The sequence below is a fragment of the Vitis riparia genome, chromosome 17 (genome assembly GCF_004353265.1).
Source record: "Vitis riparia cultivar Riparia Gloire de Montpellier isolate 1030 chromosome 17, EGFV_Vit.rip_1.0, whole genome shotgun sequence".
Taxonomy (NCBI): Eukaryota; Viridiplantae; Streptophyta; class Magnoliopsida; order Vitales; family Vitaceae; genus Vitis; species Vitis riparia.
The window spans coordinates 15,622,585-15,649,996 of NC_048447.1; the positions used below are offsets into that span (position 1 = coordinate 15,622,585).

The 27,412-nt window shown below is 36.2% G+C and overlaps 5 protein-coding genes across 12 annotated transcripts; 3 read left to right on the forward strand and 2 right to left on the reverse strand.

Annotated features, from left to right (window-relative positions):
- LOC117904653 (zinc finger BED domain-containing protein DAYSLEEPER) lies at positions 1–7,583 on the forward strand. 8 transcript variants are annotated; one of them, XM_034817364.1, is made up of 7 exons: positions 405–418; positions 500–573; positions 1,939–2,058; positions 2,172–2,217; positions 3,939–4,160; positions 4,554–5,425; positions 6,366–7,583. In XM_034817364.1, exons 4-7 carry the CDS (start codon positions 2,178–2,180, stop codon positions 7,272–7,274), a joined length of 2,043 nt encoding a protein of 680 aa, XP_034673255.1. In that variant the 5' UTR covers positions 405–418; positions 500–573; positions 1,939–2,058; positions 2,172–2,177; the 3' UTR covers positions 7,275–7,583. The 8 variants fall into 8 exon arrangements, with proteins under 8 accessions (XP_034673254.1, XP_034673255.1, XP_034673256.1 ...); XM_034817365.1 differs by having other exon boundaries at positions 3,945–4,160; XM_034817363.1 differs by lacking the exon at positions 2,172–2,217 and having other exon boundaries at positions 1–418; positions 1,995–2,058.
- Positions 7,584–8,235: 652 nt separating this feature from the next.
- On the reverse strand, positions 8,236–18,287 carry LOC117904546 (translation initiation factor eIF-2B subunit delta-like). Its single transcript, XM_034817213.1, has 7 exons — positions 17,574–18,287; positions 15,371–15,514; positions 12,391–12,737; positions 10,637–11,381; positions 10,435–10,531; positions 10,291–10,345; positions 8,236–8,868 (listed from the first exon to the last, which is right to left on the reverse strand). The coding sequence occupies exons 1-7, from the start codon at positions 18,082–18,084 to the stop codon at positions 8,809–8,811; spliced, it is 1,959 nt and encodes a 652-aa protein (XP_034673104.1). The 5' UTR covers positions 18,085–18,287; the 3' UTR covers positions 8,236–8,808.
- A 3,046-nt stretch (positions 18,288–21,333) lies between these two features.
- Positions 21,334–23,610, forward strand: LOC117904813 (protein CHUP1, chloroplastic-like). Its single transcript, XM_034817581.1, has 4 exons — positions 21,334–21,561; positions 21,638–21,714; positions 21,828–22,463; positions 22,572–23,610. The coding sequence occupies exons 1-4, from the start codon at positions 21,453–21,455 to the stop codon at positions 23,448–23,450; spliced, it is 1,701 nt and encodes a 566-aa protein (XP_034673472.1). The 5' UTR covers positions 21,334–21,452; the 3' UTR covers positions 23,451–23,610.
- Positions 23,611–23,963: 353 nt separating this feature from the next.
- On the forward strand, positions 23,964–24,890 carry LOC117904814 (oleosin 1). The gene has a single exon (XM_034817582.1). The coding sequence runs from the start codon at positions 24,064–24,066 to the stop codon at positions 24,547–24,549; it is 486 nt and encodes a 161-aa protein (XP_034673473.1). The 5' UTR covers positions 23,964–24,063; the 3' UTR covers positions 24,550–24,890.
- Positions 24,891–25,780: 890 nt separating this feature from the next.
- Positions 25,781–26,692, reverse strand: LOC117904815. Its single transcript, XM_034817583.1, has one exon. The coding sequence runs from the start codon at positions 26,602–26,604 to the stop codon at positions 26,140–26,142; it is 465 nt and encodes a 154-aa protein (XP_034673474.1). The 5' UTR covers positions 26,605–26,692; the 3' UTR covers positions 25,781–26,139.
- Between the last annotated feature and the right edge of the window lie 720 nt (positions 26,693–27,412).

The window sequence follows — 27,412 nt, forward strand, 5'->3', positions numbered from 1 at the left end:
AGCCGAGCCAACCCCACCATCTCTCTAGTCTCTCCCATTCTCTGTCAAAGCCTCAAAGGCGTCGTTAAGCCGTCGAAAGCCCGTCAAAAGGGGAAAAACCCGAAATGAAGAATAAGGCGTCGCGGCTCTCCTGATTCCAGCGTCGACTTTCGACTTTCTCTTAAAAAAGCTGATCTCACCCTTTTGTTTCTCTCTCCTCGTTCTCGCTCGGCTCCGATCTTCGGCTCAGATCCAACGCCCATCTCCTCCCTTTCTCTTTCCCTCTCCCTCCTCTGCAACTCTTTCTTTCTCTCTCTACAGCTTTCTCTCTCTAAATTCTCTCTCTCTTTGATTCTCTCTCTGCTTCTTCACTCTCGATGTTTCGCACTCCAACGGGAGGAGGAGTTGAAGAGGGAGGAGTTATTTTTTATGTGTTGTGGTGAGTGACTGTGTCGATGTTGCGGAACCCTAAATTTGAGGTTTTTTAGTATTGAATTTTGATTGTTGTGTTCTTTTTCAGGTTGCGTTTCTGAGGATTGAGGCTTAGGGGAAGACTGAGTCCGCGCGATGCTTCTATTTCTCGTGAATTTTGAGGTAATTTTCCGTTTTTGGATTCTTCTTCAGCAACTGATCTGTGATTGTGTGGTACTTTTTTATTAACGTCGTTTTAATGTTTGGAGTTCAAGTACATATTTCCGGAAATGAAACGGCAGTATTCTCCACTTTCTCTTCTTTTCCTTCCTCTCTTTTCCAGGCAACCAGACGGAGCTTTGGTGACGTTATGTATTCCATCAAATATCATTTAGTCTAAGTTTTGATGTATTTTGTTTTCTTATTTAATTTGGGATGTAGAATGTCTGATGTTTGTTTTGACTTTTCCCTGGGTAGTTCGGTTACCAATAATGACATTTGCATCAGAAATGGAGGGATGTCTGAGTCATTTTGTTGAAAATTCATGGAAATTTTGTTAGATTATCTCTTTCGGTTATAGAAACTCTAGAATAATGAGGCTGGCTGTGATGGATTTATGGATGTACTGGTGAAGTAGTTCAACTTATCAGGGAATGATATTTCAATGTGAGTGAATTTGGATCGATGAATGAGACAGTGCATTATAAAACTAAAACTTTGGTTATGAAAGTTTTAGTGTTGAATTAATACTGAAAACTTTGGTTTTGAAAGAATAAAATTGTGACTTTTATTTGATACAGTTGATCATTCACAAACTTAAAGCAGATAGAAATTCCAGGATAGATTAGCTTATTCCAGTTGGTTTTTCAGTCTCATTTTAACTGGACATGGAAATTACAGTCATTGCTCTAACATGTTATAGAACTTTAAAAATGCGGAAATCTGAGTTTTTGATACTAATTATGTTATCAAACTTCCTCTAAATGTTTGGCAAAGGCCGAAAACAAGCCTCCTGGTATGGTCTAAAGTGCTTACCTGTCTTGAATAACTATATGTTCGAACATCAATGAAAATTGTATAGACAGACATGAGTGAAAATATTCAGATAAGTAATAAGATCAATTAGGATTGCATTTGCAATTCTCAGTCAAATTGGATTTTGTGCTAATCCATTTAGATACTGGAGACAGATAAATTTACATCCTTCTGGATGTTTTTTTACTGTGTCATATTAGTATCTGGGTATTTATAATGTTCTGGACTTATTAATAAATCACAAAACTCAAGGAATTTTTTGCAATCCCTTTGACTTATTGTTATGACTTATGAATAGCATAAATACATTGAAATCCCAGTGCTGATGCTTGAATGTCTGAAATTTGTGTCAAGCTAAAAGGAAGGGAAAAAAGGGGGAATAAGTTTGTTACACCATTCGGCTTATTTTGTATTCATTTTTTCAACACTCTAAGCTCTATCCCAAGTTATGGATTTTATATCATTTTATGTTTGCTGTGTAGACCCGTTTCATGGAATTATTACCTTTTCTAGGATTTGGTGGAAGGCTGAGAGCATATTCATCCCCTAAATGCAATTATTTTTGGTAGGAAAGCAACTTATTAAAGAATATTACCAGACTTGAGTCCCTAACTTATAGTGGCTGCATTAGTGGTAAGTTAGCTAAATCTTCTTTCATCTTCTAGCATTGAGTTCTATGCATGTTTCCTATAAACCTAACCTTTTGTATCTCTATTTCTTACAACTTGTATTGCACTGTCGGACAGGAACCAATGGACTGGAGTGTAAATAATGCATTTAAAACATATAAAGGTACCAGAATTTAAGTATCATGCTTGTAGTTTTGTTAAAGCACATTAAACTGGATTTACCATTTTAAAGAATCTAGAAGAAACACCTTCATTGTGTACTTGTAGTTTTATATGTTTCTTATATTTTGAACCATGTTCAATGAAGTGTTAGTAATGTAGAAAATAACCTACTTTTACTTGATTCACTTATAAGTGATTCTATTTGAAGACTTTTTTGCTTTTTTGGGAGGTCATTGTTTTCTCATTCCCCAACATTGCTTGTCCAGTAATGATTGATGCTTCTCTTTTTATGCTACTATTTGATCCTTGACATACCTAAACTTGTGCTGATTTTAATCCTATGCTGTTTCATAATTGGAGAATTTAGTGGTTTCAGGCTGATAGCAATATTAGTTGTATGATTTTTTTTTAGGGCAAATAATATGATTTATATCAGTAGTAAAAGAAATTGTACCATGGACAGTATTTTATCAGTTGCTATGCCTCCACTTAGTGATTGAGAAGACTTTCACAGTTTCACTTGTAGACCATTGACGTAGTGCTGCCAAGTTTACATCAGAACAATGTCTGTACTGTATTTTACCCTCCCAAATCAAGTTTGTTTTGATTTTTTCAACTAAAAGAAGTGATATTTCTAGAACTATGAATACTAGTCTTTTGTAGAACACTTTAGGTAAGTAAGATCAACTCATTTCCATTTCGTTGCTTTCAAGTTTCTAATTATTCCACAACATGCTGTTAGGATGAGGAAGAGAAAGAGAAAAAAATGTTGATCATTGATGAGATATGAAGTGATGGATGTCCCTCTTTTATACAATAGTTTCCTTCTTGTTGGAGGGGAACTTGTGTCATTGGAGCACTGGCTTTCAAAAGGTCTCTCCAAGATTGGGAGTTAGAATTGGTGGTGATATTTGGAGTGCATTCAGTCTGTGGGACTGCAAGAGGTGAGGACGATTAGGTTAGTTTGGAGGGGTGTAAAGGAGTGGATTTTCCTGGTGAAATCTTTTTATAATGCTTTGTCTTTGGTAGCCTTAAATTTTTTTCATTTTTCTTTTCAATCTTTCAAAGGAGGTGTGGAGCTCAAGCCCCCCTTCTTAGGGATTCTAACCATAGACCAACTAAAGAGAATGGGATGACCCATGGTCAACTGATATAGTTTATGTAACATGTGTGGGGAGACAGCTAACCACATCTTTATTTACTGTAGTAATGCCCAGTTGCTGTCAGATATCTTGTTTGCAATTCTTGGATTTAGTGGGTTTTTCCAAGGACGATCAGGGATTTTCTACTGAGTTGTGGAGGAAGGCGTAGAGATTGTCTCCTCTTACAGAAGAAAAGGAATGACAAAATCTTCAAAGGGAGGAAGTTTCTGATCAGATATTGAAAAAGGTTTTTCTCAAATCTCTCTGGGAATTGGTCTAGAATCCCCTCAGGGGTGGGTTAATATCTGTTGGATTCCATTGATCATCTATGCTATGCTAGGGTTTGAAAGCTGTCCCTGTTTTTTCTTCTCCTTTTCCTAGTACTCTCTGTATGCGCCATAGTTACGTGGTTGGTACCTCCATTTTTATTTGGCACTCTTTTTAATATATTTCTCTATTTTCCTATCAAAAATAAAAGTCATGTCCTTGTTATTTTAGTTGAAGTGTGGATACTGGGGCTTTTGATTTCTCAGCGATACTGTTATAACTTAAGAACTGTTTTATTTGCCATTTTGGGTAGATGCAGAACCCAAATCAGTAATGGATATGGCTCTCATTCCAAACATTGACCCAAGAGATATTGGATTGGGTTCTTCAGAAAAGGGCAATGTTGGTCCTGCAGCAAAACCAAGAAAGAAGACAATGACATCAGTTTATCTCAAGTTTTTTGAGACAGCTCCTGATGGGAAAAGTCGTAGGTGTAAATTTTGTGGACAGAGCTATTCTATTGCAACTGCCACTGGTAATTCCTGTGCACTTGCTTCTGTTACATTATTTCATTTTTCCTCTTTCCTCCCATGGATGAGATATATAGTCTCAGAAATTTAAAGTTTTCATAACCCAAAATCAGATCCAAATTATCTGACTAGAAATCTATGATTGTGTTATCCTAAATAATCAGGAAAAAGGATCTGTGCTCGGATGCACCCAAGCCCACATGAGACTGAAGTGTCAAAAGCGGATTAGTTCGAAAAAAAATTTACCTTTTAAAGTACTTCCTTTCTTTTAAAATCTTCATGTTTTGAATGGATCCTGCTTTGCACATGTGGCATGTTGGGCTTGAGGCTACCATATTTTGAGCTCATTTCATTTGTAATTATTCCATGCTTCTATTAATTTTCCTTTCTTGGTAAAGGCAATTTGGGAAGGCACCTGAGCAACCGCCACCCAGGATACGATAAGTCCGGGGATGCTGTCACCAGTTCGGCCCCACAGCCTATCACAATAGTCAAGAAACCTCAAACTCAAGTGAAATCACCACAAGTGGATTTCGATCATTTGAACTGGTTGCTAATAAAGTGGCTCATTTTGGCCTCACTCCCTCCTTCAACCTTGGAGGAAAAGTGGCTTGCAAACTCCTTTAAATTTCTCAATCCGTCAATTCAACTCTGGCCAGGTGAAAAGTATAAAGCCGTATTCCGTGAAGTTTTCAGAAGCATGAGAGAAGATGTAAGGGCATCTTTGGAACAGGTTTCATCAAAAGTATCGATCACAGTTGATTTCTGGACATCCTATGAACAGATTTTTTATATGAGTGTTACATGTCATTGGATTGATGAAAACTGGTGCTTTCAAAAGGTTCTTCTTGATATTTGTCACATACCTTACCCTTGTGGAAGCAATGAGATCTATCACTCACTGATAAAGGTTCTCAAGATGTACAATATTGAAAGCAAAGTCCTATCCTGCACCCATGATAACAGTCAGACTGCCATGCATGCATGCCATTCCTTAAAAGAGGATTTGGATGGTCAGAAAGTGGGACCCTTCTGCTACCTCCCTTGTGCTGCTCGCACTTTGAACATGATCATAGATGATGGATTAAGAACCACAAAGCCAGTAATCTCTAAGATCCGGGAGTTTGTACTGGAGATGAACTCATCCTCAGAGATTTCTGAGGATTTTATTCAATTCACAACTGTTTATCAAGAAGGCAGTTGGAAGATTCCGCTTGATGCTTCAGCCCGGTGGAGCGGCAATTACCAGATGCTTGACATTGTGTGCAAGGTGAATACCTTTGTCCTTGGAAAGGTCCTATTTGACATATGGGAAGTCACATATAGTGACCCTTTACATTTAGCTGATGAGTACAAATATTCATGGCATGTTGGGTTTGCTCTTTCTTAAAAAATGCTCATCTCAACTTGCTGGAGCTGGAATCCTAATTCTTAGATTGGGCTGAATAAATTTTTCTTACTATTGTCTCTGTTTAGGGTCATATCCTATGATAAATCTTTGGCACTCTTTCTTACTGTGTCAAGCCAGTCTCTTTTGGGGCCTCCTGTTCTTTTGCAGCCTTCAACAACATTGCTCAGGTCACTACTTTGTGTTGGTCCATGAGTGGATGCACATTGCAAATGTCCAGATTGTTCATCCATCTAAATTACCTTGCTAGGTATTATCAGAAATACTTTCACACTAAATCCACCATATTCAATTTTTAGGTGTACATCCTTTGTCTCCTCTTTCTTGCTGAGAATTGTTATGAGATGATGGTAGTGATTACTTTGGTGACTCTTGACCATCAATCTTACCATGCCCTCTTTCATTTTCTTAGTTTACTAACAATTATATTTCAATATTGAATATATTTGTTCTTAGTCCTGCATATGGCCTAAAACCTTAAGATTTTGAAGTATCTCTTCTTAGTTATTGGATGTTAACTCCTGAAATAGTTTTGTCAACCAAAACCATCTCTTAAGAAAGTAACATGCGCTTCTTGCTGTATATTTCTGATAATTTTATACATAAACCAATGCAGAGAGAGGTAAAGGCGCAATTCTAATCCTTTATGTAAACTGATCATGATTGTAAATTCAGTTGTCCCTAATTGATACTTCCCTTATGGATAGAAGTACTCTAGATGTCGTGTGCAATATAATGCTTGTTTGTAATGCTGTTTACTCTTGTGAATTAACAATGAACAAGGATTTTATTTACCAAACAGGCTGGCAAGTCCATGGATGCTGTCATCAGGAAGTATGAGGAGACCCTAAGCGGTAGGATGTTGCTCAACCCTGCAGAGAAGAATGCAGTTAACATTGTGTATGTGTATTTGGAAGCCTTCTACAAAATCACACTCAACATGATAAACAAGGTGCCAACAATTGGTCTGGTTCTTTTCTTCATGGATCACATTTCCGAAACGATTGCTGGTTGCAGAGAATCCCTTCGTAGTCCAGACTGGCTAAAGAATGCTGCTGAAGAAATGGCCAAAAAGACTCGCAGCTACAGCAATCAGGTATGCAATATATTTACATACATGACAGCAATTCTTGATCCCCGAATCAAAGCTGAGCTCATTCCAGAGAGCCTCAACTCGGAAACCAATCTAGAGGAAGCAAGAACCCATTTCATGAGAAATTATTCAACAAACCATTTCCCATCCATTGCCAGTGGATATAGTGCTCAAGAGATTGAGGATGGGGCGAGTGTTTCTTTTGCTGAGGAAATTGCTAGAAAGAAACGAAGGGCAAGCATGAGCACCGCCACTGACGAGCTCACCCAGTACCTGTCAGAGCCACCTGCTCCAATACCAACAGATGTTTTGGAGTGGTGGAAGGTGAACACTACGCGTTATCCACGGCTATCTACAATGGCCCGTGATTTCTTGGCTGTTCAGGCAACTTCTGTAGCACCTGAAGAAGTGTTTTGTGGCAAAGGAGATGAGATGGATAAACAACGGTTCTCAATGCCACATGATAGCACACAAGCTCTCCTATGTATTAGGTCATGGACGCATGGTGGAATCAAATTGAAGTATAAATCAACTGAGATAGACTATGAAAGCCTGATGGAATTAGCGACGGCTGCAGCAGATAATGGCACTGCAGGCTTCGACAAGAAACAAAAATGAGGAGAGAAAAACAGGACTTGTAACCATAAAGAAAATGAAAATGGAGAGGTTTTAGCAGCAACTTGGGTCACGCAGCAACATGGATACCTGTAATGTAGCTTCAACTCAGAAGCAGGAATGGGTGTTCCATTTACATTCTCTTTGTTGTATGTAATTTGATTGTACAGATGAGAATTTGAGAGAATGCTAACCAGAAGAGAGGGAGATATGGCCTTTAAATTATTAGTGTTATGGCGACAGTTTGGAACATGCTGATGTCAAATTTTTGTTCAATTTAGGCCACTAAGTAAATATTTGTTTGTGCTTTAATCCATTGCTTCAGGTGCATCTCTTTTTTCTTCCCTAATTGATAATCAAGCTGATGCTGTTACACATTTGAAATTTACAGCATTGCTGAACATTGTTTACGTGGATACAAATTTTTTTTTTTCGAGGGAGTTAAATTCTTTAACTCACTTTTTTTTTCGTTCTTTTTGTTTTGTCGTTGAGTTTTCGTTCTTTTTGTTTTGTCGTTAAGTTTTTAATTTTTATGAAAAATAAGATGAGAATGGTAAAGCAAGAAGCTTCCACATAAAAACTTTCTTTTTTTTTTTTTTTGTGTCATGCATTTTTATGATTGTTCTGTTGCAAAAACATAGTTCTAATTTTTTTTAAAAAAATTGGTTGTCTTGAAATTCCTAGGCTCCATCTTCCCAGGGCACTGTGAAGGGGGGTAACTCAAAACAAAACCAAAACCAAAACTATCATGTAGAGCCAACTTCCACCACCCAAGAACCCAATCCAAAGGGAAAAGCAGATAGAGAGAGAGAGAGAGAGAGAGAGAGAGATCCAAAAAGCAACATGGCAAACAAAAGCATCGAAATGACCGAATAATCTGGACATGCATAACATGTTTGTGAATTTAGTTCTCATATACCTGGATACAATGGAAACAAAAACAGAAAAATTCAAAGACAGATGCAGAGACTGAAAAAGCCATGTCATTTTCAGTAGATGGTTCTGTTAAATAAATCTTATGTTTCACAATGACTTGAACCACATACAAAATGTGCAGGGGTTGTTTTTCACTCTATATTACAAGACCCTGAGAGAGAGGAGAGCTGAGACTCAGGAAGGAGTGTTCTTTTATTCGTACAGAGCCCTGAGAATTGCAAATTATCACTTCCTATTAACAGACCGTCCTAGCAATCTAAATATATATTTGCTGCATCCATTTGAATAAACTTGTAAAACTATGACCAAAAAATTCTGTGTAAGAAAGCATTCAAAAAGACGAGATATAATAGCGTGTCACCCAAAACTGCCCAGAGAGGCGACCAGTTCGCACTCTTCTTTGGGTCTCGTCACCAAGAATATAACATGTTGACCCATTTGACATCATAAATATTGTTATCAAACATAAAGAATGATTAGAGAAGTGACCCAAGTGTTGAAAGACACTCTTCCATTATTATCCTGTATGTATTTGATCACTGGCCTGTAATATGGATTCAAGTACCAACTTAGAAGTATAAAGAGCTCCTGTGCGGTCCTTTTATATCCACAAATGCTCTCGGTATTCACGCACAATGACAGGCACACTTGTGGGTGGGACCTGCATTAGAAAACATAAATAAATAGGGAGAAAGACAACAAACATCTGCAGCTAATCAGATCACATGAAAATGACCTCATTCTAAGATACTTCTCTTGGCATTTTGATCTCCTTATCCTGCTATCAAGAGCTAACTAACTAGTCTCTAAATCAACAGGAATTCATCCAAGACAAAATGCATTGATATTTTATTTTTATAGGCAAAAACAAAAAGCGTAGAAATTGTGATTCCAAACTTAGACACCATCATACAATAACACATATTTTAGTTCTGCAACGAAGGATTAAAGAAACCTGAAAAAAACATATGCATCGCTTCAAAATTGATTAAAAAGTCAAGAATTAAGATGAACACAAAAGTTTCTAAGTCCATCTGCTCATTAATGAGACTAAATTGGAGGTTTGCCCACTATGATCACATCCCTAATCCATAGATCTGTTGAGATTAGCTTATAAGAAGCAAAAAGCTCTTTTTTTTTTCAAGTTTGTTTAGGCAATTTTGTTAAAAGAGCTTATGGCTTAAAACAGAACTTATTATGGAAGGTAGAAAAATGTCACTTCTTCTATAAACTTTATTTTGGCTTCTTACTACAATATTGGGTATCATAAAAGAGAGACAACCTAGGCAATCATAGGATTGCCAGTACACCCAACTAATAAAGCAAACTCAGTTTCATCCATGTGTTATTCAAAATTTGCTTTCGTACAAAAGAGTCTTCCGTATAGACCTTTGAAGACATTCTAATTGAGTAAAAGACTACTAAAACATAACTAACAGCTAACAGAGTAATTTCAAATTTCTCAAAAAGAAAAGTTTGACTAGCTTGCAAATAAAATAACATTTAAAAAAAATAAAAATTAAAAATTACTGGTACAGTAGTACAAAGTACTGTTTGTACTGCTACAGTAATGTGAACTGCAACCCAATGCAGTTTCATGACTTGCGAAAGACCTACATATATTGACCATTAGTGCTACATATATTAACCTAATGAACCCAATTTCCTGCTTCTTGTTTCGGAGGTCTGCACATTATCTTTTCCCAAGGTCACAGTGTTATAGGAAGGACCAAAAAAATGGCAACCTATGGGCATTTGGGCCATTTTTCCAGCACCAGGTTTTGCTGTTACATTTCTCAAATTTTACATTTCCATATAGATGAAATGATAAACTAGTCAATTCAGAAGATAAAAAGTGTGGAATAATATACGATTCAACCAGACAGTTTGAAATTCTATGCTCACATAAACATTAATAATATATTCTTTTTATGATATCAATATCATTAACTACATAGCAGCCATAGATGGCCATCCATGTAATTGAAGAAATAAATAGTAAAGATTTATTTACTTTCTGGGCTCACTTAGAAACAAAGAAGAAATGCTCAAATTTAAACTTTCCAATCATAACATGACTTACCATGCCATAATCAGTGATAATCATAGAGACATAATCTGAAGGAGTAGCATCATAGCTGTTACAGTGTGAAACCAAAGTCTTTTCAGAATCAGTCTGAATAGAAACAACTCGTTCTTTTGGCATTAAAGTTCTGAAACAACTTACATTAAATTCAAAAGTTGAAGATTTTCCTTGTCACGCCAATTATCCAAATAATTCACATCTGCTCGTCCTGCAACCTTTGAAATAACATCCGGGTCACCTGAAAGAAATTTAAAGATGTTCAGACATAGAATGTCACTCAGCAGAAATGGCTATTGCACTTTAAAAAGTAAGACCAATTCAATCACTATAGAACTAGACATACCAAGTTCATTTGAACAAATGGAGTCAAGCTGTACCCTTTCATGAAATTTATATGCTTCGCAACAAATTAACACAGGAACACGAAATGCATGAGCAACCATGGCAACACAAGCAGTTCCAACCCTTGAGTACACAGTTCCATTAGAAAATATAGAGGCAGCCCCCAGAAAAACTCGTGTTACTTCATGCATGATATAAGAAACAGCATTTATATGAGTATATGAACAACTCAGGCCCTTTTCCACCAGCCTACGAAGTAATGCTTGGCCTTCAAATTTTGGATGTGAGTCTACTACCACAACACGGAACTGTCTCCCAAGTTCATGAGCATATAACATGGTCATCTCGACAACACATGAGAAACCATACGTGAGAAGAACATCTCCATCCCTGATCTTTGTTGCAGCATGTCTGACTATCACCTTGTCTGCAAGTACTATCTTCTCATTAATGAAACGATCTATATCTGAATAAAGAGCATCTTTTGCCTCTGATTCAGACACAGTTAAAGGTAACTTGGCAATCCTGTTCTTTAGGAATCTGATTGAATTTCCCATGCTGATTGAAAGGGGCCTGCATTCATTCAAAAATGAAACATAACTGCTAATTTTTGCGGTTAAATCTCTCGCTAGAGTTTTTTCAGGTGGCATGAAGTAGTCTTTAATGGCTTCCTGAAATGCTCGAAGCATTGCAATGCAACGAGCATTACCCCCAACTATATCTCCTGCCAAATACTGGAATCCAACCTGAAAAAATAAATTGTGCATAAATCATTATTGAAAGAGATTACAAAGTTATGTTTGTTGAATTCTATTTATAAATTGGTTTTCAACTAATGACACAATTTGCAAACAATTTGTTTTATTTCTAGTTTTTCAGCAATATATCTTCTCATTCATTCTTTATAATCCCATGCATAACTAAGTAATCTTTTGAGAAATTAGAACAGATCAGAAAATAAATTTTAAAATATTTACCTAAAAACTAGGTGACAAGGATGTTAACATTGGCACACGTGTTAGAAAAAAGTTTCAGGTATTTAGCAATCAGCATGGCATCTTGAAACAGAATGCAGGTTTTGGTGCTAAAATGGGATCCAATTTACATGTCAGAGCCACAACAATGTTAAATTATTTGTCCTGTTAAAGAATAATAACTTCAGTGCCAATGGTAGCAGCCTTTGTAAAGATAGTGAAGAATCAGTCGATCGCATTTTAATTCATTGTGTTAAGACTAAAGAGCTATGGACCTTTTTGTTAGCAGTCTTTGGCTTGGTTTGGGTGTTTTCAGCCTCGATGAAAAATCTCCTGCTAAAATGGAAATTAATGGGGCTAGATAAGAAGAAAAGAGCAGTTTGGCACTTAGCCCCGTTTTGCTTATTTTGGTGTAACTGGAAAGAGCACAATCAAAGGACTTTCAAAGATGAAGAGTTTTCTGATCAAAGATTGAAGGTTTTCTTCATATGGTCACTTTTAGAGTGGTCCTATGATTATTTGGACTTGGAGAACCCCTCTATTTTGAATTTCTTAGATGCTCTTTACTGTGGTTAGCTATACCATGTTTTTGTAGGCTAATGTGTATACTACCTGTATATGGAGGGTGTGCCCCTTCTTTTTGGCTTCTATTAATACATGATTTGTTGTCTATCAAAAAAAAGGTACTCAGGTCTCCATTCACTATTTAGATGCTTGTAAACATGACTGGAACAAGTCCAACTGATGATTTGACAATGAGCTCATTTCCTAAATAATGTACCTTTTGAACAGCAGGATGCACTGGATCAAGTTGAAAAAATTTTGACTCAAGTTTGGGGAGCTGGGTTCCATGTTCATATTGAGGCAAATGCCGGAACAGTTCAACTCTGTTTCTAGCTTCAGTTGGTTTGACCACTGCACGCCTTTTAGCCTTTTCCACCCTGTTCTTGTCGTCAAATTGCATGCGAGGAGGAGGAACATCTTTCTTCTTATCTTTTTCTGGAATCCGCTCACCTCCTTTTTTGTCAGAAGCAGCAACAGAAGATGGAACCTGCTTCACAGCTTTACTTGCCTTTTCTTTCATTGGAGTTGCAGCCCCAGAAGCAGCAGCTGGTTTATTTCCTCCAGCTTTAAGTTTAACATGAAAGAGGATATGTCAAATGATCACATAATTCTATGCAATACATGCAAAGAATCACATAGTGGGACAGCTAAACAAGTGGGTGATTAATAACCGCAAGTAATATCAACCAACAACAGTATAAAACACTTGCTTTTCTAATATACTTTCCCTTTTTGGCTATTAAAAAATATAATTATCGTAATCAACCAATGTAACCATTTAGAAAAAGGTTTGTGTTTGTGTTTGATTAGTCAATCCATCTAACATGTTTACTTAATTGTATCAAACTGACCCATGTATGACCCAACCCATATAAATTTATTAATTTTATACATTTAAAAAGTAAAAATACTTTTAAATTATAAATATGTTAAAATTTTAAATAATTAAATAAAATTTGTATGTATTTGAATATAAAGATTAAAAACATTTATAATTAAAACATTAAATAAAAAATAAATAATTATAGAATTTTAATTTTAATTACTTTTTATAAAGTAAACATATTATTCAATAATTAAATTATTCAAAATTTTTAAAAATCAAAGTTGAAAGTTAAAGCAACTAAAAAGTACTTTAAAATAATACATTTATAAATTTAAATTTTGAATAAGTTAAAAGGGTTATACTCGTGTTAATTGGTCTAATGAATTAGTTATTCATGTCAATTCATACACAATCCAACTTAACCCAATTACTAAACGTGTTAAACATGTCGTGCCGTATCTTGTTATCTATGTAATCAATGAGTCATGTTTGTGTCAACTCATTCTGATACAATTGTTAAATAGGCCATATTCAGGTCAAGTAAATTTTTATTTCTTACATGAACCCAACACGACACAACTCATTGTCTCCCTTGTATTATACTTACCAAATACAACGTAATGAATTATCTTTTTTTTATCCAAAAAAGAATGTTTTAAGTCAAACATGTGACAAGCAACTTCTTTGTGAAGTACTCAAGCCCTCCTACATCCTAAATGGGATTTCCAATTAGGGTTTAAATGAAAATAAAAAACCCTCCCATTGAGATTGTGATAGAGCCTACCATGAAGCATAAATTTGTAAGTTCAATACCTCACTCACACTTTCAGCACAATTACTCATGAAGCTCACCAAATTCGCAGGTCATGTTGCAAAAGAGGAAACCTTAAGCTAAAATGGTGTGTCATGTATTTTTTTTTATAGGTAAATAAGCAAATATATTAAAAGCACAAGGAAAAGGTGCACCAAGTACACGTGGAGTATACAAAGAGCGCCAAAATGCGAGCAAAAGGGGGGAAAAACAACAAACCAACCCAAAACAAAGACAACACCCTATGGATCATAGAAACAGAGGGCTTGCAAACAATTTAACCTAGTCTACATTCTGTTGTCCGACTAGAGCCAACAAACCACCCAAATAAAACAAGCAACAACTACCTACTTCAGCAAATACTACTCCCCCAAGTCACTACTTGACGCACTTACCCACTATCCCCTTGAAAAAACAAGCATGTCAACTACTATGAAGCCCTTACAAGAAATGAAGGGAATGTAAACATCCATTTCCTCTCCACCACCCATCCCCTAACCTTATCACTAACTTGGACAGTCAAATACCAAATCCCACCCACACTTCCTTCTTTTGCATAAGATTGAAGAATTGGTGGATCATCTTTTTTAGCATTGTTCAACAACATTGACATTATGGCATAGGTTGTTTGGACTTGCTAAGAGTGACAGGTCCACTTAGGAGTGTGGTGGAGATGTTAACTATTGCTTACCAAGGTTTTAGAGGTCTCATAGTGGAAAGTAACTATGATATATTGCTATCCACATTAATTTGGATCATATGGTAGGAAAGAAATGCGAAGTCAATCCAATAAACTTGCAATTAATCCAATTTAGAATTGGATTAACAACATTGGTACTTATATGAAGAAATTTTTTGAAAATCCTATCAAAACAAAACTCATAAAACTTTCAGCAATATAATGCCCTGAACCCTTCTTCAACCCTCAACACCCACTCCCTCTCCTCCTCCTCTTGCCCCGTCTCTCTTTCTTGAAGAACTAGCTCAATTAGCAGGCACTTCCACTTAAGACAGGAGATTTCAGGTCCAATTCCCAAACTTAATGCAATACATTGTCCTTATATCTGTGATTTTCTCCAGTCCAGCAAAGTAGAACTAGTGGGTTTCAGCATTTTCAAGGGAAAAAATGGGTACTTAAAGTGGATGGAAGCAAAAAAAGTGGTTTAAAAAAAATCAGGTGCTGCTAGCAGAGTAAATCCCCTTTGAGGATACAGTGCAATAAATATAAAGACTATAGCCTGACCTCCAACTATAGTATTTCACCATCCTGAGACCTAAACATGATCTGAAACTTTCCATTGAATTTTTTATTTTTCAGTGGTGTTCCCCACAGACCTTGAAGCCTACTAGTTATATTCCATGAGATAATTCTCTCAAAATTTAAAAACAAAAAATAAAAATAAAAATAAAGCCACCTAAAGGTACCCACAGTTAAAGGGAATTTCATAAAAAATTGAACCATCTAAATCAAACAAAAATTGCAAGATAGGTATAATAGTTTCCATGATTTTTAAAAAAAGAAACCCACAAAAAAATGATTTTGAAGAAAAGAAAATTTACAATTCGGATCTTTTGCAGCAGCTTTTGCTGCTCGTTGAGACTCCTGAAGGGCACGTCTTTCAGCCTTTGTAGTTTTCTCTTTCAATGGTTTTGAGCTTGTTGCCAATTCATTTTGCATTTCTGCAACTGCTCCTCCACTCTTTTCTGCAAGAGTTTCTTTTACGTCAAATGCTGTAATTTACAGATAGAGGAAAACAAAGAGTGAAATTTGAATGCAGAGCTTCTTATGTACATTGTTAACAAAAGCAAAAGCACACGGTTTGTACTAACAGTGAACAAGAAATCAGCAAACTAAGGCCAAGGTTTTTTTGAGAGAGAAAGATAAGCAAACTAAGACCAAGTTACTACGTTGATAAAGCCAATCAAGAAAATTTTGCCAATTCCCCCCCGGTTGTACAAGCAGAAATTGTAACCTATCACACCATATGGATCCTGCTATTATTCCCACTAGATGTGATCGACAACTTTGATGGGCTCTCATCTTGGCTTAGAAAATCGGTTTACATTCTTTACCTCAAAAAAAATAAAAAATAAAAATCCCACCAGAAAATAGTTTTTGCCCATTTCATAGCTTAAATGATTTTCTGGCTCCATATTCCATTGAGATCAAACATCAAACTTCTTTTCTTACAGTGAATCTCCTTTCTCTTGCTGCAGTCAATACTCTCCAAATGACAAGCAGAAAAATCAACAGGAAAAACAGTTTCCCCACAGGATCATTTTGCCTGAAGAGAGGGGAACTCAGCCTTGAATAAAACTCATCAGAAGTTTTGAATTTTACAACTAGTTCAATTTAAATATTCAATGAATATGTCAGGATGCCTGAAGCCACTTTGAAATGCTTGAGAGGATAGTTCATTTTAAAAATTATAAAATGACACCACAAAGATAAGCAAATTTCTAAAGGAAAATTAACCAAACACCACTATCATTCAATTTTTTCCCACAGAAACTTCATTAGAGTTTTCTCCTTTATGAAGCAACAGTTTTGACATAAAATATGTCCCTTTATATCATATCTAGTAGCCACTCAACAGTTTGCTCAAAATAGCTTGCTTCATTAAACATTTTAATTTTTGTTTCTTTTTTCCCCTCATCCCTCCAGGGAACCAAAAAGAGTATGATCTTATCACATAATTGAGAATTAATCATGTTAAACAAACAGCAAAAAGTTGTGCTCCCAGTGAGATTACACGAATTCTATAGACAGGAACAGAAGTAAGCAATAACAAGCATCACCTGGAATAAATTTGATGTACACTCAATGCCTGTCAAACTATCACACAGGTTGAAGGCCTAGGATACTCAACAAGAACTTGAATTAGGTCCTATTCCAGTGAACATTATACTAAACAAACTAAGAAGAAAAAGACCATACCTACTTATGATTAGGATAACAGATGCACGAGTTGCTGTTGTATCTCAAAAGCTCCACTTTGTAATTCTTTAAGACATTTTATCTATCATAAACCACTAGATCAGGTGTGTGTATGGTAGCTAATAATTCTCTTGATGTGATTCAAGCAAAGTTCTTATGAATCCTTCAATAGACCATATAATAAGCACCCCCACATCCAGTTGATCAAACTAACATCCTTGACTCCATAAAACCATTGTCCCAAATCTCAAGGAATACTAAGCAATCTTGAGGCACTTAGGTCCTTTGTTGAAATGAAAGCGGTCCTTGCTCTCTCTTCAAGTTTCCTTTGACATACCAATTGGTGCATGTTTTTCTTATTCAAGTTCAAATGGTTATTGGTTTAACCACCTCTTTGCCTTCTATTTAATATTACTTGTTTGATCCCACCATTTAATTATATAACATTAAAATTCTATTGCTTGTCAGTTTTCTTGAGGTTTCGAGGAAACTAGGCTTACTCCTTAGATGATTTCTACAGGCCAAATTTTAAATTTGTCCTCTCCCTAAAAGCACCCATTAATTATGGCATGCCAACCTTCCTAAGCAGTGCACATTTCAACCCAAACATTTCACACAAAATAATGCAGCAAACAAACAAAAACCCTTGCTACATTAGTTTCAAACCTAATAATTTCTAAATACTGATTCTTCATTCTTCATATCTTCATATTTCCATCTCAATCTAAGTCTGAGCAACTCTCTCAAGCAATAAACAAACAAGCAAGCAAAATACTTATACAAAATAAGTACAAGGTCTTAAGAGAAACTGTCGTTTAACGATACCAATCACTGCGGCAGGTTTTTTTGCGGCAGGTTTTTTTACGGCTGGAACCACCGCAGGAGGATTAATTTTCATCGCCGTCGAATCAAACCCACCGCTCGGCAAAGACGAAGCAAACTTCCCCGAACTGCTCCGGCGAAAAAAAACCGAATAGTCCTCGGAGAACTCCCCGTCTCCGATCCTGCTGGACGCCGACGTCCCGAGAAGCAACTCCGAAGCGTCGTAGCTCCCAACCGCCATGCGATCTTCCACCGCCGGCGGCCGAAACGTCGAAGCCGAAACCGGCACTGCAAGGGGCCGCGACAGTACAAAGTTGTCGGATGCGTGACGCGGCGGTGGGATCATGACTGGTGAGAGGGAGTTTCCCGCCGGCGAGATGTTGGAGACTGGAGGCGACGACGAGAACCCAAGGGGACCAGACTGTGAGCGATCCCGCAGTGCACCGGGGGCAAAAAACCCTACCTGGCGCACTTTAGGATCGATGGGGATTCGAGAGGTTCGACGCGCCTCCATAGAGCGTAGAACGAAAAGCTAGGTTTTCAGTGGTCGTGATGATGATGAAGAAAGTGGATTGAAATCCAATCCATCGAAAAAAGAAAAAAAAATTAGGGTTTCATATTGATTGAGAGGTGCAGGGAAAGAAATTAGAGATGCCGGCGAAATGGGCAAAATCTTCTGCTTGGCGGCTGATTGTCTCACCGGCATGGGAGTCTAGTGACTCCCTAATTTAACATTTGAAAAAAGTTTAGAAAATTTAATAAAGGAATTATAATTTATGAAAAATAAAATAAAATATTGTAACATAAATATCAAATTTGGTGTGCTAGATATGGAGATTTTATAATTATCTATATGAAATATCCCCATTTTGCCTTTGACTTTGAGGGTTAATGGATTATTGTGATATTGTAGAAGCCTTTTTCTTATAATTTTTCACTTATTAAAATATTTGAATTTATTTTTTAAAGATAAATATTAACTATTAAATATAAAATTATTTTTTTAGATAAGTATTTTGTAAATCAATTTGATAATTAAAAGTAATTTAATAACTTAATTTAAGTCATTAAGTATATTTGGTAAAATAATTTAAAGTTAAAAATAACTTTAAATAATAAATTAAAATAATTAACTTATTTTTAAGTTAACATCTTCATTTTATCTTTTTATCTCCATTTGTCTTAATTATTATTATGATATTTTTTGCTACTCTACCGTCTTTATTGTTATTCGACCCATGTACCCTATTTATAATTTATGAGGATAAATATATTAATCTAATGATTTATAATCAATTTTAAATTAATTTTTTCAAACCATCGTAATACTTGAAGTAATAATAAATTAATAAGTTTTAAGTTAACAACTAAACATATTTTAATTTAAAGTTAATTTAATTCATTAAGTAATAAGTATTAAGTCTTACCAAAACGCTCTAATTCAATAAAAAAAATTATGTATTTGTCTGATTAAATATGATATTTTTTTCATTGATGTTGATTAGTGAAGCAAATAATGTTTAGTGTTTACTAGGTCTTTAAAAACTTAACAAATGCTTGAAATATGGAAAGAAAGTCATGTGTATGACTAATCAAATGCCGGCATTTCAACATTGGTGATCAATGAAGCAAATAATGTTTACTACTTCTTTAAATATTTAAGAAGTAGTTGAAATTCAAGAAGAAATTCATATATGTAAATCTAAGTGCAACATGCAACGTGTGACAATAATAGTGTGCTTCACAATATTTTTATTCGAAATATTTTTAGTAGAAATATTTTTTATCTACAAGTGCTTTTAGGATAATCATTTATATATAAGAGTGTGTTTGACAATGATTTTGAAAAATATTTTTAATATTTTTAACACTTGAAATTTTATATTTTTCAAGTATTAGAAAGACTATAAATACTTATCAAAATTACTATCAAAAGTATTCTAAGTATTTCTAAAAAAAAATATTATAAGTGATTTTTCAATACTAAAAATGAATTTTCATGTTTTTAAAAATATTTCCAAAAATTTGTCTTATCAAAATCATTTTCAAATATGCTTACTATTGAATACAAATGCATCATTGTATTTATAGGAAAGAAGATAGAAGAAACATGACCAAGGAATTTGTGTTTTGGAGTCTATTTTTGGGGGTGAAACCTATGAGAAAATATTTTAAGATTTTATGTAGATATCAATTTAATAGAATTAAAATTTATTAAAGTATCTTTTTTTATTATTTTTTTTCAACCTAAAGACAGAATAAAATGTTAAATTCATATATTAGTCCACATAAAGCTAGAAATACATTTTTAATAACAAATTTTCATATAAAATAGAAATAAATATGAGTGAAAAAAAAATAAGAATCACAGGAAAAACATTTGGTATTCAAAATCTTAAAATTAACTTAGAAAAATAATCGTAAAATGATGTCAAAAACTTAAATATATCGAATGATAGATAAATAAGAATGGAAATAAGAATGTGTGTCGGTATATCATGTAGAAGAAATAAATTAAAATCTTGATAATAAAATTTGATTTTCATAATAATAATTTTTTTTTCTTTTTCAATTATGTTTTAAAACACAATGCCACTATGCTAACAATCTCTTGCTTCTTTATTTTGTGTAGAGTGTACAAGACAAAAGAAGAAAGCTATGGGAGAAGAAAATGGGAGACAAAAGTAAGATATTTAGGGCATGTTAATGAAAGGGGGGTTTGTTTCATTGTGCCAAATCGTGGGTCCCATATTTGTGACATTTTGTTTTTTATATTCACTGCCAAAACAAAGATTAGGAATAGGTTTGATTTTCAAAAAGTATTAAAAAATAAAAGTAATTTAAAAAATATATATTATTTTTATATGTTTGGATATTTCAAATAGGTAAAAAGTAAAAAATAAAAAAATAAAAACATTTCACTATTTAGTTTAAAATAAAAAGTAGAAAATGTTTGAGAAATATATTTCTTTTTCCTTTTCTCAATTTTTACATGGTAAACAAAATAACAATAATATTAATAAATAAGGTTTGTTTGGAAACTATTTTTTAGAATAATTTTTATTTTCAAATACAAAAAAAATACAAAAAACACGTTTAACAATAAAAATAATTGTTTTGTGTGTTTTGTTTTTATTTTCACTTATTTTTTATGACTACTTTAAAAAATAATTATAAAAATATATAGAATGATTAAAAATAAAACACTTTTATAAAAATCAAAGAATAGTTTTCAAAAACTATTTTTCAGAATTTTTTTCAAAAATAGTTACCAAAAAACCAAACAAGTCCTATATTTTTCTTTTCCTCTTATTTTTTCATTCTATTTATATATATAATTTTTTAAAAACAAAACTCAAACTTAAAACCAAGAGCTAAAAATACATCCATATTAAAATATATATATATATATATATATATATATATATATATATATATATCCTAGTTTGGATTTGAGTACCATGTCATATGCAAAATTTAATAAAAATTAGTATGAATTTGAATAAGAATTAAAGTAAATTTTAATAAAATTATTTAAAATTATCTATGTAATAATCTTTTATAATTGAACATACTATATTATATTTAAAAAATTTCCTAATGATTTACCAAAAAAGATTTGCAAATCCTGTATATATGATTATGCGTTGAAAGCTAGAGAAGCCATGCCCACACACAGCTTTTTGTTTTTCTTAAGAGACTTTTTAGTGTTCTTCCAAAGGCATTAAATACACCTCTGAGCAGACAAAAATCAACCACTGGTTGATGATCAGACTTATCGTCAATTGCGAGTTGCTTCCCTAAAATTCATGAACCAGATAAGAATATTTTGACCCACCCCACAAACCCACTTAATCCTTGCAACTACGTAGTTGTACGTACATGTTTGTAAAGGTTAGCTTTGTGGCTGCAGCTTCAGTTGCAGCTTTTGCAGTTTCCAGAATCAAAATTCAATCTTCCAGGAAGCGAAACCCTCCAATCAAACCTGCAGGTACTTTGGAAAATGTCTGCAGAATCAATCTTTTGTTTCTTTCTAAACGTATTTTGATGGTGTTTCATGAACTTAGAGATTGATGACTCAAGCTTCCAACAAGAAGAGATTGAAGAAGACGGGGAAGAGAAGTCTGCGGATTCTGAATTTTCAGTACCATCAAGCAGCTCTCTCTTTTTGTTCTATATTAGTTTCGATTCCTTCTCTCTGATCACTACTCTCTGATCATATACATAGAAGTGACTCATATAAATTTGCATTTCCAGGTTGAGGAAGAGGAAGAGATTAAAGGGAGTACTACCAGAAGAAAAATGGAACAAAATTTGAATTTACCCAAAAGAAGAGAGAGTGGAAATCCACAAGATGTTACAGGTGAAATAGGGATACTACAGAATGCAGTAAAAGAAATGGAGAGAAAAAGAAGGACCCTTGAAGGGAAACTGCTAGAAATGTATGGTATTAAAGAGCAGCGTTCATATATTGCTCAGTTGCAGAAGCACTTGAAGGTCAAGACGGAGGAGGTCGACTTTCTGAGCATCACCGTGAACTCGTTGCGGGCAGAGACGAAGAAACTTCAAGAGGAAGCCAAAGAGGGTGTGTTGGTAGAGAAGCAGCTAGAGATTGCAAAGAAGAGAATAAAAGAACTGCACGAGAAGATGACTACAGATAGGAACTGGGCGAGGAAGAAATTGCTGACGCTAGCACGAGAAGTTTCTGGTTTTGAGAAGACAGGAATATCCAGTACAGATCATGAGAATGTTGAAAAGAAGAGCGGAAGTGTGGAATTCAAAGCTATGGAGATGAAGAGGAGGAACAAAGAGCTTGAAATGGAAACGGGAGGACTGAAAATTATGTTGGTTGCTGCAGAAGACAAAGCAAATGCGCTATCTGATATGACAGAGGTATATATGAAATTTTCTTTAGTCTTTATTCAGATTCAGTTATGAATATATTGGTTTGGTATCGTATAGCCTGATTTTCCCTGTTGCTGTTTTCGGATTAAAATGAAGGATAAGCTGGAGGAGGAGATGAATAAGTTTAGGCATGCAAATGAAAGTTTATCCAAACAGATAGAAAAATTGCGGAAAAACAGGTTCGGCATAATCGAAGAACTAATGTACCAACGCTCGCTCAACGCTTGCTTGAGGTTCGAAAGCCAAAATTACCTAACCCCACCGATTCTCAGAAAGAATTCAAGCCAAGAATCTCATGGCAACAAGACTCCTACTCCAATCCCACACCATAATTCATACAGCAAATCTTCTTCCTCATCCTCCATTGACAGAACTACAATAGACAGCTCTTCTAGCAGCGAGAGGAGCATAAGCAAGAAATATGGTTTGATTCATAATATAAGAAGATGGGGAAGACGAAAGGATAATCCAAGATTAGTTGTTTCATCATCGGAGAGGTCTTCTAGAGAAAATTCTCCATTCAAGGCAGGCGGCCTAATTCGCAGGTTATCTATGTCAGATGTTCCACTGCAAAGGAAGGAAAATGACAGCACCGGACTAGTAGGCATCACCCCATCTAGGAAGATCAAAAGAGTGCAGTTTAGCACCCAATCTCAGGAAGTTCAAAGCGTCTTTGATCTCGAAAGGAATCCAATCGACACGGTAGCATGGCTGAGATCAACTGGAGACCTGGATGACAAGAAAAATACAGCCATGCAATCAAGCAGAGCTGGGTCCCTTATGGGGGGAGACGAGAAACATGAAGTGAGTCTGAAAAAGGCCAGTCATTGCAGGGATTTGAGCGGGACAGACATGGGAAATGGTAAGGTTGAAAGTGGGGACAAAGAGGAGTTGCATCATTCAAATATGCTGCCCAATGTTCTTCATAGTGACAGCAGGGTTTGGACCCCCCTGCGTTCTTCCTCTTTCTCTTGATGTTACCTATTTATATATTACTTCTCAATGCTGGGCTTTACTAATTCAGAGTTCAGAATTTTAATATAATTTGAAATTTTCATTTTTCTAAATAGGGTTTTGATACAATATTGAATTATCACATCATGTTTAAAGTATAATTTGATTCAATTGTTTTGCACCTGCTCATGTATAAAGAAAATATTTCAAGGGAAGACTAATATTTGGTCAATCCAAAGCTTATTTTTTCTTTGGACACGAGGTGAATGGATCAACTTTATTGATTATTTTATTTTTCACAAGGGGCAATGTGTCCCTTGTGTATTCATAATCTTTTATACTTTAATCACATTTGATGAGTAATCGGACGAGTAGAAAGAGAGAGAGCATGGGGAGAAAGAGAGGTGCAAAGCATGGGATCAGAAACCAAATGTATAGAAAGAAAAAGTCACCAGTCCCCACAAGGACAAGGGCCACAACAAATCTCGGAGTGCTCAATCCTCTCCCACGTGTGTCCTTGCATGTCTCCACCTCCCACACGTGTCAGCCTATCCCCACACCACCACCCTTCTGCTCCTTCTATAACCCATCTTCCGTCTTTTCTATCTTCAATCTCTCCCTCTGTCGCTCAACGATGGCTGACCGCCACTCCGGTTCAGGCCAAACCCAACGTCCACCTCGACCCACACCCGGTTCAGCATTCCTACGTAGACTCCACGACCACGCCCCCAACTCCACTCAATTCATCGGCTTCTTGGCCCTCATCGTCTCCGGCTGCATCTTGCTCTTCCTCACCGGCCTCACCATCACCGCCACTGTCATTGGCCTCATCTTCTTCACTCCCTTGATCCTCATTTCCAGCCCCATATGGGTTCCGGCCGGGACAGTTCTCTTCTTAGCTGCGGCTGGGTTCTTATCCATGTGCGGGTTCGGTCTGGCGGTTCTGGCCGGTCTGTCTTGGATATACAAGTACTTCAGGGGTTGGAACCCGCCCGGTTCTGGCAGGTTTGACTACGCCAGGAGCCGGATCGCGGACACGGCCAGCCACGTAAAGGACTACGCTAGGGAGTATGGTGGGTATTTGCAGAGTAAGGTGAAGGACGCGGCTCCTGGAGCCTGAGGGATCTTGAACCGAAAGGTTTTGAACCGGATCTAATACGCCGAACCGGGTTTTCTCTTTTCTATTTTTAGTAGTATTTTGTTGCTTGTAGTGCCGTTTCTATTTCCCTTTCTTTTTTCCCCTATTTTTTTTGAACTTTTGCACGAAAGTTGGCTGAGTGTTGATTCGATCGGTTCACTGGTGTATTTTTGAAAGCATGAAGGATGATTGATCAAGATCTCTTGTTTCAAGTGAGGTTTCCTTCTTTTCCTTCTTCTAATGTCATTCAAATTCGCCACCCGTGTCGTTAGTTTGAAATTTCATCACTAAATCATTATGATATATTCTTTACGATCTCCTTAGGATGTCTCATTCTCATGGTTAGCTGATTGAAATTTTGTGCATTAAGTTTGACCAGGTAAACTTGTATCAAAAAATCAAAAAGAGAAGTCTAATTAAATTATACTGAAAAAAAAGAATCATAGAAATGTAAGAGAATTGATATTATATTTATAACCGCCTTTGAATGTCGGAAAGGGTCTTAGATGATTATGAGACCAAGATCCACCCTGACCTCGTCCACTATTTTTTATTTTTTTATTTTTTATTTTTCCTAGCTTTCAAGTTCTGATTAAAGTGCTTTTGGTTTGGTTTTTTAGTGCTATTGTTGCTTTTTGTTTGTAGTGTTTTCATTGTAGCCATTTGGATTTTCATATTTTTTATATTTAGAAGAATCATTTTCAAGCGATTATTATAATCACTTTTAAGTAATTCTTCAAATTTTTTAAAAGTGGTTAATAAAAATTATTAAACACTTTATTATTATTATTAAAAAAAATACTTACAAGCATCAGAAAATGTAAAAAATGTTTTTAGTCCTTAAAAAAAGGCCATGTGGGTCTAAAGGGTCCTGTACAAGGATTGCCCCTGTCGGACGCAAGCCTATAGAGGTGAAGAGAGAGAGCCTAAAGGGTTCTTGGGCCAAGGAAGGTCCCTGTTGGGTGTAGCTTAAAGAGGCGGTGAGTGTCCAAAGGGCTTCGGGCCAAGGAGGGTTCAAAGGGTTCCGGGTGAGACAAAACAAAGGCTCAAAGTTTCCTAGGTTAAGGAAGGTCCCCGATGAGATCAAACCTGAAAAGACAGTGAAAGTTAGAAGGGCTTGGGACCAAGGTTGGTTTCTTGGCCAAGAAAAACATCGAACAAATTTGATCCCAATAAACAACACATGGTTAAGAAACCCCAAAACTCGATGAGATACATAAATACCTTTTATTCCCGATAAATAACAAGTGAGAAACCTAAAAACTCGATAAATGCGTAAATATCTTTTATTTTATTTTATGAAAATAAAAAGAAATAGGAAATACAAACCCTTTGTAAATTGGAACGAAAAGAAATAAACAAAGCTAAAAACCTACTTACATGATGCCAAATCCATTTCACAACTACAAAAACCGCTTTCCAACATCCCAGCTAGGCTGCAACATCATACATGTGAAACCAAGCAGGTAAAGAGAAAATAAATTCACATGCCCTACGATTTTGTTTCTCCAATCCCACTACCCCTTTTAAATTTGAACGTTGAACTACTACCCAACTCACCCGCCGGTGCTTTCACTTCCGAAAAGCGTAACTCGGCAGCGGACTCGCACGCGGCGACCTGAGCGGCAGCTCCTGGAGCTGCTCCCCCTTATTATCGTAATATATTACGCCAGAGAAATCCAACGGCTGGCATTTATCCCCCATCAGGATCGCCCTCTGCCACACGCCGCCGTCTCCGAACCCTTCCTCTGCAACTTCTTTGCTGTCTAACTGTTCGCCCCCTTTCTTCTTATGCAGAAAAGGAATCGCCTTGTTGCTTATACTCGTCAGCAGCTGCTTGGGCCGCGCCAACGGCGACTTCGGAGAGATTCTCGAGTGGCTCACCTTTGTACGAAACTTGCTGGAGACTCGGCTGGCTTGCTTGGAGCACGAAGCCACAAGCGTCGATACGGAGTGGAGCAAGCCACTTGCGACCTTCTTGGAGGTTCCAAAGCCGGTGTTGGAGCCGATGTCGTGTTCTGGGCTATGGCGGGCCATGGCTGAGAGCTGTGAATGGTTTTATCGGGAGGGAAGGAGGAAGACGGTGGAGTATATATAGGTGAGGGCATAATGGAGGTGACCGGTGGTAGCCGGTTACCCTCTCTCCTTGACTCGCTCCTACATTTTCCTTATAAATCAAAAGAGTGTCTTGGTGGAAGGTCATCTTCCAACAGCGCGGGATATGACTGGTCCACGTACAAAACACAAAGCCTGGGGAGGAAAGCACTAGATCATGGCTTCCACTTGTCATGCCCTGCGTCTTGAGTTTTACTTTTACCTTGACAAAAAGCCTGCAGCCCACTTGCCAGGTCTTCCCCTTTTATTAAATGATGGAGGTCAATGGTGGACTGAGTTCATAAGCTTGAAATTTTGGGTGATTCACACCTCCCATGGACCCATCTCCATCACATCATTTCCAAATGAATATCTACTGATTATCAAATTAATGTGTGGTATATATGTTTTTAGGGGTTTAATTTAATCCACAAAATATGTAGACGACCAAAAAGATGGAACAGTGTGTGAGTGGAGTTTTGGTGGTGGGTGACCAAAGATTTTAAAAGAATGTTTAGGGTGTACCGTGTAACTAGAGAGGGTAGTGGAAGTAGGTTAGCTTCCATCCATGGACACCAATATCGGCGGTGGAGAGTGGCCAAGATTGACCAGGTAAACTCATATTTCAACCTCTGTGTATTCAAAGGAAAGTCCATGAATGATTTGTGCTTTACCTTTTAGCATTACTGGGCGATTTTAGCGTTGGAGGTCTTTGGGTCGGTTCTTCAGCCACCTTAGGCTGCACAAAGTG